General features: G+C 42.4%; 1 protein-coding gene across 1 annotated transcript in view; it reads right to left on the minus strand.

Moving 5' to 3' along the window:
* Window positions 1-9,235, minus strand: part of TMEFF1 (transmembrane protein with EGF like and two follistatin like domains 1) — a 239,182-nt gene extending 229,947 nt beyond the window's left edge. The window contains exon 1 of the mRNA XM_050938244.1: window positions 9,058-9,235. Within this exon, the coding sequence (XP_050794201.1) occupies window positions 9,058-9,235 (178 nt within the window). The remainder of the gene's footprint in view (window positions 1-9,057) is intronic.
* Between the last annotated feature and the right edge of the window lie 1,087 nt (window positions 9,236-10,322).

Raw genomic sequence — 10,322 nt, forward strand, 5'->3', positions numbered from 1 at the left:
AATGTAGACACACAAGCCCTGAGTTCCCTAACATGGGTTAGCTAACTCAAGTACCACTAACCCTGGGCTTACATTACAGCGTACACATACTGTGTGTAAGCCAGTTTCCTATTGCATTAAACTAGCAACTTTAAGAACTATAGGACTGTTCTAACTAACAGGCTACAGAGGTTTCTAAGAGAAGAGCATGACTTTTCTGTACTTATCAGTTAACTTAAAAAATAAAAAACATTATTTTTAAATAAATCCTTTAAACATTAGCAGAACACTGACTCCTCACAGCATCACATTAGAACATGACATCTTCACAGAAACTTTACAGAACAGAGTGGTGCTATCAATGCCGCATTAATTAGGTATCTTAAAGGGCGTAAAAACCACCACAACAATACATGGGCAAATGTTTCAGCAACCTCCAGTACGACTGCTGGTGCTAGGATGGGATATAGCTCAGTCTGGGATATAGCTCAGACTGCAAGAACATCCTGTTACTAGACCAGCTGCTCAAAGGATGTCACTGATATGCTATTCCCCACTTCAGCAGAAAAATCCTCTTAGCCTGTTTTTTTTGTGTGCAGTTTCTTATATTTTTCTGAAAAAAACAAGGTGGCAAAGGAAGAAAATACTTTTATAAAAAGAGCTGTATTATCCACAAATTCCAAACTCTATTGACTTGCAAAAAACAGCATATATAAATGCCATGGTCTGAACAAATTTACTTAACATCACCAAAATGCCCTGTCTCACGTACTTGAAGTTCCCCAAGACAGAGGCTCTCTCATGATTAGTGTTGCAGAACCCTTTGGCCCATCAAAGCAGCCCTTACAGAAATGTTCAATAGAGTTAATAGAAGTTATATATTTATAATTGATTCCCTATTAGAATTTTTAAACGAATGTACAGATTTTTATAGTAGAAATATTTAATTGTACAGGATTATTTTGATTGTTTTCAGTAGCAGCCATAATTTTTTTTACCTTATATAGCACTTTTTCACAGAATCATAGATCATTTAATGCATTTATTTAGAGTAATTTATAGAGAACCTTAGTGAATGTTTCCATAAAGGGGTAGTCACGCCTGCAGAGTGCAGAACAGTCCTCCACAACCCTTTTTCACCTCATGAGATCTGCAGGGACTGACCAAAGGCCTTCAGCACAATCATAATAAGCCTTATAATAGGGGAAATAATTTTTTTCAACTTTCCTTGTACTCAAAAACAGTTTGACTGTTTTTGTACAAACTTTCCCCAAAGACAGAGGCATGCCTAGAAAATGTCAGCTCAGGAGATAAAAGTTACAGAAAGTTACTCTAAACTGAGAACAGGAGATTGATACGGTAATCATTTTGCAATCATTGGTATCATGGTCACCATTGCTCTGACCTATGGAACTGCTCCAAGATCTCATCATAGGTGTGGCAATGTCAGCAACACTACTTGCTGACTGATCAGTGATGGAGCCAGATAATCTGCTTCTGGAGAAAAGGCAAATCTACCTTCCTGTCAATACTGTGTGATCCATGCTTATTTAATTATATTTTTTTGTATATAAAACTTGAATTATCATCAATATTATCTGAGGGACTTGTAGAAAGCTTTAAAAAGTCCAAATAAACTATATTCACTCTTCCTTTTATCTGCTATTCTGTCAACTCTGAAAGAAAGCTAACAGATTACAGGCACAATTTATTTACTCTTACATCAACAATAAAAATGTTATATTGTTCAATAATAAAGACATGTATTAGTCTCTCCTTAATGGGAATTATAACTGTGGTATTCTCTGATACAGAAGTAACCTTCTCTTGGCTATAATTTCCATGAGCAAATTTTGCTCCTTTTTATTCTCAAGATGGTAACCAACCTGGCCTCCATCCAATTCCTACAACTAGTTGCTGTTTTCAACTACATATTTTTAGCTCCCTCTGAACTCAGATGAATGTTATCTAGTGCTAGAAACATATTACAGTCAAGATTCTCAGTTTTTTCCATCATCTATGCCTTTTAAAACTCTGTCAGTGGTACATTTTTATAATCTTTGATAAATGGTCTCATAATAAGAATTTCCCCATCATTCTCAGTAATGAGACCTGATTCAAAATCTTTATTTAGCTGTTCTGAAACATCTTCCACTCCACTTTAATCATCCCCTAATTATTTTTAAAGGACACAAAAATTTGTCTTAAGGGGACACTTTGGTGCTAAAAATCATATTAAACAAAAATATTTATATCTGTTACCGTGATTTTTTTATTTATGTCATTTCCATAATCTTATTTACCTTTTATCTGTATGTGTTTTATTTTATAGCATTCATCACTATAATAGCCAATTAACCTATATGACTGAGGATACAGCATTTATTTAAAAAATTAAATCTACTTCCTCCCTTTAATCCCATTTATTAGAAAGATTGTGTGTTAAATGTTGATTCCTAGGAATATAGGTAATGCTCTCCTGGATCAGACCACTCGTACATCTAGTCCAGTATACTGTCTCTGAGAAAGTTTGTCTACATAGGCAAAAAAGTATTCTTCAGGAGAGTTAACTCAATCAACTTAAACTCAGTTTTAAAAGTACACCATCTTTTTGACCCTATCAACAGACACAAAAAGGTGAGTACTAGGTTCTGCCACACTGGGCAAAGGGTGTTTGTAACTATGACAGCTAATGTGTGATCAGTAACATGATTAAGATCTTAGCGTGCACAAGACATTTTGTACCTTTGGTTCAGTTAAATCCTAAAACTACAATTTGGCCTGGCTACACTAGTATATTAAAACTTGAGCTATCATATTTCAAAAAGCACCTTTTTGCCTAATGCAGATATATCCCCAGATGCGCAGAGTAAGAAATCCTAAAAGTGGCTGTTATGGGATAAACCACCCCCTAGGAAACTTTTTTCCTCATCCCCAAGAGTTTGAGGTTGGTTTATGTCCCAAAGCTTAAGCTCTCATCAAGACTGTGGATTTGAAGAATCCTGCCGCCAATTTTGATTCAGCCTCATTCCTGAAATTCTCTGCATGACACGTTCTCAGACCATGAGCCACTTGCTGATGGTCCACAGACACCTGGAAAGCCATATGGTCTTGGTTATAGCTATAGTGGATGGAGAAGAGCCTGGATGTGGTAATGAGGAGCCAGTATGGTTGCCTCCACTATGGGTTGCTGCTACATAAGAAGAGGAGTATAGGAAATGGGATGGGGGACGGGTCAACCAGCAGGAGCTGCTAAAGGGAAAAGGGACCATAAGCTGCAAATAAGATTAGAGCCATCCATGGAAAGAAATTCAGGGGAGAAGAGAATCAGGCAGAAAGTACAGAGGAGCACAAGAGAGAAGGTCCCAGTGGCAGAGAAGAAGGGGCGAGAGAGAAGGACAAAGTGGATGGAAGGGGAAAGAGCAAAAGCAGAAAGTGTGCTTAGCTTTTTCAAGAAGGCAAAACGTAAGTTAAAAATATATCAAAAGCACCTTCCTACTATTTTCCATGTAAGCAATTGCTATAGTGATTAAATATTATTTATAATAGTGCCCAAAGTCTCGAACCAAAGTCTGGGGCCGTGGTGCTAGGTGCAGTGCAAACTCATAGTAAAAGACAGGCCATGGCTCAAGGAGCTTACAGTCTAAGAAGATGAAAGGTGACAGGTAAGGGAGGTGGATACAGCATTAAATGACAATGGTCCAGGATTTTTTCACATACACCAAAGATAGTCAACATACAACAGGTGGGAAAAAAAAAGGTTAATGTCAAACTAAAGACCACATTCATATACATTATATAAAGGTATTTAATGTGCAAATATAATTAGACATGTTATATGTACTGAATATACTGACAAATGTATGTTGTGTGATCTTGAGTGAGAGGTGAAGGGTTCATGGGATATTCACTCAGTTAAGATGAGATCCACCCTATGAAAAAAAATTGAGTCCATTCTTCATAGTGTGGAGTGGATCTCATCTTAACAGAGTGTCTCATGAAGACTGCCCTTCCTCTCCGATACCAGCACAGAACACAAGTATTAGTGACAACAACCACTTTTACCCTCACTTCACTCTATTTATCCAGTACCGAACAACTAAAGTAATTCTCTGCTCTTGCTGCTCTGACCATGTCATCCACACTCAAGTCTCCTCACTGGCTCCATATCCCTTTCCAGTTAAGGTTCAAACTTTTCATCATCACTTGATGGAATCCGCTACCACCATCCATGGTTCCTAGTTACTGTACACTTCTAGAACCCTTCTATCCAGTGAAGTTATTATGATGTAAATATTCATGCTCCCCTACATTTAACAGAAAGGTAATCCTGTAAAAGGGAAATTGTCATTTTTTTCCTTGGCCTCAGTCAGTCATCAACAACCTACATGAAGGTATAATACCACTCATTTTAAATATCAGAAAGTCGAACCCCTGGGCAGAGTATATGCCCTCTGAGCCACATAGGAGATATTTGCTCTAATCAAAAACCAGTATGCATGGTTACATAAAGCCAGAATAAGACCCCCATATATATAAGTCCAGTAAATATTACTGTAGAGGAGCAGCAAAGTGATCTACTTACTTGCAGAAACATATCACTTTTGATTAAATTCCCATGTGCTGGCTTGATGGGAGCTAGCTATTGTAGGCAGTGTATGTAGCAATATCTCTTGTTAAGCTGGCCTAACACTTTGTATTAAAAGTAACTGCTTTCAGTTACTTATAATTTTGTCATACTGTAAACTCCAGGCTGAAATTGTCCATGCCTGCCTTAGGTTGATTTTTAGCTAAAAGAGTTGTTCCCAATACTTTAATTCATCAGTAAAAGCTTATTTTGTCAAACATTTTGCAACTTTTTTTTAGAAGCAGCACCAGTGCCCTGAGAATTTAGGTTAGAAAGTTGAATGTCAGCAGGGTAGCGTGACAAAGTTCCTCTTCTACCTTGGTGGATCCTGCACTTATTGGCAGATTTGATCACCTCAGTGATCTTCCCCACAGTCTGGGTCAACTTCTCCTGTGTCTGATCAGGAGTTGGGAGGTTTGGGGGAAACCCAGGCCCACCCTCTACTCCGGGTTCCAGCCCATGGCCCTGTGGATTGCAGCTGTCTATAGTCCCTCCTGTAACAGCTGCGCAACAGCTACAACTCCCTGGGCTACTTCCCCATGGCCTCCTCCAAACACCTTCTTTATCCTCACTACAGGACCTTCACACACACACACCTCTGACTGTGACTGGAGGGAACTCCTTTTTAAACCCAGGTGCCCTGATTAGCCTGCCTTGATTGGCTGCAGGTGTTCTAATCAGCCTGTCTGCCTTAATTGGTTCTAGCAGGTTCCTGATTACTCTAGTGCAGCCCTTGCTCTGGTCACTTAGGGAACAGAAAACTACTCATCCAGTGACCAGTATATTTGCCCTCTACCAGACTCCTGTACCCCACTGGTTTGGATCTGTCACAGTAGGCAGAGAGAGATCTCTCACTGTCCATTTGAAAATTTACCAGAGATTTGACTGAGTCACAAACCATGGAAAATCACCCTTTGCATATGTGTGGTAGTTTGTAAAACAGTTAATTATTCCACTTCCAAATGTGAACTGCCTTGCTGCAGATACTCCTAGGTGCCAGTGGGCCTCTTGAATCATTTTGATTATAATACTGATGCTGCTTTGGGCATCAAAACAGGCTTTTACCAACAAGAAACACTAATAAGTTGGGAGCCAGTAAGCTGTCAGTTCTAGATATATTTCTTCCACTGACTGGGCTTAATAATTCTCTGTACTTTCCGACCATTACTACAGATAAGATCTCAGACTGTATAACAAGCTGAGGAAAGAGGCAAGTATCATTTTCCCCATTTTACAGATAGGAGACCAAAGATGTTGCAAGGTCACTACAGGCAGAGTTAGGAATAAAATCAGTCTCTAATATAGCAGTCCCAAATACCATTCTCTTACCCACGCTGACTCTCCAAAATAATATGCCAAATGTCTGCGTTTGGCTATGCCAGCTGCAAAATGAGGCTACTTTTGCATCCTTATCTTAACAAAGCACTGTGATTCACAGATGACTGGAAACTGTAAAAGCAAGACATCATTTTAAAATAAAAAAATATTATCCTCAGGGACTATATAACCCTCTCAGAGCCAGTGACGATGGGACTATGTTACCACATAACTAAAGATGTTACTGTAATGCAGTGGTTCTCAATCTTTCCAGACTGCTGTACCCCTTTCAGGAGCCTGATTTGTCTTGCATATCCCAAATTTCACCTCAGTTAAAAACTACTTGCTTACAAAATCAGACATAAAAACATAAAAGTGTCACAGTACACTATTACAGAAAAATTGCTTACTTTCTCATTTTGTGTGTACGAAATTTTAGTTTGTACTGACTTTGCTAGTGCGTTTTTTATGTAGCCTGTTGTAAAACTAGGCAAATATCTAGCTGAGTTGATGTATCCCCTGGAAGACTTCTGCATACCCTTGGATGAGAACCACTGCTATAATACATATGAAGAAAGGAAAGAATTAAAAATTTAGAATTAAGAGGAAACAAGGTTTCACAAACTACCTTAATTTTGATGTTTCCTAACTTTTGTGTGCTTCACTTTGCAACCCTGCATTCTTTTAATGAGTTTTTGCACGGTATGTATGTATTATGGACAATTTCATGAACAGAATACTCAAGGGGTGAGGAAGGGGAGTTCAGTACTTCACAACAGTTAATTCCAGATATACAGTAGGACTAGCAAAGATTTCACAGGAAGATGCTTTATCTGCTGGTGATAAGATGCTGAAATAGAAGCATTTGGTCAAAAAGTTTAAGAAACTGCTCCAGAGCTACGGATATGGTCTGATGTCAACATGAGGCTGAGAAAAATAATAATACAAGAGCTATCCATTCTGTTTCTTCCAAATATAGATAGATACAAACGCAATCCATAAAGCTCTATAGATCTGAAGAAGAGTTCTCAATGTTTTACCTTATTTTTTGGTTAATGCACTGGTACCAGATAGTAAATATAACGAACCTCAAAGAATGGAGCTATATCAATTTATGCCAGCTGGAGATGTGGACCATTATATGTAAATTTGCAGTAAGCACATCTTATGCTAGGAGAAGCTTATCTACTAAAAGTTAAGAGAGTTATGCAGATTTACATAAGAGGAAAATTTGTCCCAGTGAGTTTCTGTTAATATTCTCCCATAGTCCCTCACAGTATGGTTAACACAGCAAAACTGAATTAATAGATTTTTTAAACAAAAACAATTCTTTCATCTTTTAAAGTTATGCTAAAAATCAGAGCATGCCACATATACTTATATAGTATTAGAACTACCTCTGCCTGTTTTAACTAGAATTGTATCATTCTGAATAGCTTTGAGACAGCACATAGTTTTCTGTCAGTTTCTGATTTTAAAAATGCTACTCAGAGGATCATTTACGTAGAATAATAATATACATGTTTCCCACATTGCCTTAGCAACTTCCTCAAATACTTCACTGAGCATTCATAGTTAATCTCATTGATTTATGCATATGCTGTGGTCTAATGACCCACATGCCTCTGTTGGGTAAGACACTAACACCAGTGACACAGTAACCTATTAACCTTTCTTTGAAAATAACCATCACATTCATGCAAATAGAATAAAAAAAGCCAAGCGGGAATAGAAAAGTAGTACTCTGGTACAACACAAAAACATATTAGATGTCAAGACAAGCTAAAATTAAGAACAAACAAGCAGTGATGAGATTTAATATATTGCACAAATATTTTGACATGGTTTGCTAGGTTGTAAATAGCCAACATTAGCAGCATTAGCCAACATTATAAAATTTAAAGGTCATATGCTAAAAAAGGAAATTGTTGCTGAAATTATTTCAAAACTGTTACTGCATATGGACCCCGTCCTAGAAAGTGCAGATAACCACCTCCAAAGTACAAATTGCCTTCAACTCTCATCAAAAACAATGGGAATAGAGGGCACTTAGCATCTCACAGGAAATGTTCATCATCTTGGACAACTACTTTGCAACACTTCTACTAGTGATCATTCTAGTGTAATTAATCTGAGATTTTAAAAGAAGTTCAATACACACAGCTAATTTTAATAAGGAAAAACTAAAATTATTTTATCAAAATATTATTGAGGAAGACAAACATTTTAAAGTATTCATAACTAATTATAACATTGATATTGCTACCTTCTTCTACTTTAAAGAATGTTCCATTGTTCAATGTTCCTAAAGAATTATGAAAATAGCGATCCCTTACACTCATAAATCGACCTAAATTGAAAAACGATTTATGTTATACTTTAAAATGATAGCGCACATATATGCTTAGCATGGGCAGATGTCAAAAAGTATTCATCTACCATGGCTCAAATAAAGAACAACCTGGAAATGCTTTCTGTAGATACAGTGGAGCATCCACAACAATCATCAGAGCAACAATGAATGTACATAGCAACCAGCTGAAGGGGACAGGGGCTCTGTATTTGGACTGGATTTATAAATACAGAGAAGCAGATATAAGAATATTCAGTGTGACTGTTTTAATAGGTTACAGTCACGTGGGCATCTCTGGGCTTTACCCCCCTCCTCCCCCTTTTTTTAAACAGGACCGAGGAAGTGGAATAAAAGATTAGAGGTTAAGATAGGGATGGGGTGCGGTTTAATTATCCAGTCCGATTGACATGCACCTGCCGATACCCACAGCCAACAGACAGAAAGAAATCAAAAGGTCCACACATCAGCAAACTCCTTTCTTTCTCCAAGGAAGCCTATTTTGGCCGATGGAGGAGAACATTCCTCCTCCTTTTCAGGTTATCAGCAAATCGCATCTGGAATCAAGCCCCGGACAGCCTGAACCGGAGCCCGGGCTCTTTGTTTTCGGCAGCACGTCGGGCAGGAGCGAGGAAGTGGCAGTGTGCAGCCCCGTTACCACCCCGGCTCCACGCTGCCGTGTAAACACGATGTGCACAGGCAGGCCCGCCTCGGGCACAGGCTCCCTCCCAGCCCCCAGCCCTGCACGTGTGTGCGCCCGGGGCCGCGCCGCGGGGGGCATTACCTGAGCAGTTGGTGCCTTTCCCCTTGCCGCCGCCCTGGCACTCGCCGCCGGCCAGCAGGTTGGACGCGCGGCCGGCGGGCAGGGCGGCGAGGGCGAACGCCAGGATCACCGGGGTGTAGCACCACGCCCGGGGGGGTCCCGGCAGCGGCCGGGCGGCGGCCGGGCTCTCCGCCACCATGGCGGGGGGGCGGGCGCGGAGCGGCAGCGGGATGGCGGCGGCGGCGGCGGCTGGGAGCGGCAGGCCCAGAGCATCAATCGGAGCCGGCGGCAGCGCTGCCCTGCAGGGACCGTCCCTTCTCCGCCGGGCTGGAGCCAGCGCTCAGCATCCCCGCCGGGACCGCCAGAGAGACCCGGCGCCGCCGGCCAGCGCCGCCCCCGCGCGCCTCCCGGCTCCCCCGGAGCGTCCCTGCGCCCTGGGCAGCGGCTGCGCTCCCCGGCCGGCCGCTCGCTCCTTTGTGCGCGGCGCCCACCAGCGCCGCTGCCACCGCTCCGGCTACAACAAAGGGAGCGGGGCTGAGGCGGCTGCTGCTGCGGAGGGAGGAGGGGAGAACGCACACGTGATGGCAGCCCCCCCCACACCCACGGGGGAGGCGACGGGGCTTCGTCCTGAGGAGCTGGGGCTCGTCCTAGGAACCCTAGTGGGCGCGGTGGTACCTCGCCTACCCCCGCCCACAGGCACCGCTCCTGCCCCACGCTGGGCAAAGGGCAGCAGCTTCCCCACTTGGTGATGAGCAGCAGCCTCCTCCGCCTCCCCCAGCGAAGCCACGGTGAGGGGCGGCTGCAGCAGCAGCCTGCACCAGTAAGGCCACAAGCTGATGGGCAGCAGCGCCCCCCGCCCCGCAGGGCGCTGGGCAGCGCGCACACACCGGGGCGGAGGAGTGGGGCGCTAGCAGCGCGCAAAGTGACAGTGGTGTGGGGTGAACTGTGCAGCGCTCTCTGTGCTCAATCCCCACGGCGAGTCCCACTGCCACACACCCCCTGCGGGGCCCTTTGGTACCCTCTGCAATGCTGGCCTGCGGGAGGCTGAGGAGGGGAGCCCACGGCCCACTGGAATTGTTGCTGATTAACTGGACGCTTTGTTTGTAATTGTTACTGCACGTGAGACTGGAGCAATTTCCAAATCCCAATCAGTCCAGTTGGGGGAAATGCGGGTGACTACTTGCAAGGTGCTTCTGGTCACTTCTCTCAAAAGCAGCTTCTCCTGGAGGCACTTGGAGTGGGTGGGACAGAACTGCTCCTTGAAAGGAAAGGGACTAGTCACCTAC

The sequence above is a fragment of the Gopherus flavomarginatus genome, chromosome 2 (assembly GCF_025201925.1).
Source record: "Gopherus flavomarginatus isolate rGopFla2 chromosome 2, rGopFla2.mat.asm, whole genome shotgun sequence".
Lineage (NCBI taxonomy): Eukaryota > Metazoa > Chordata > Testudines > Testudinidae > Gopherus > Gopherus flavomarginatus.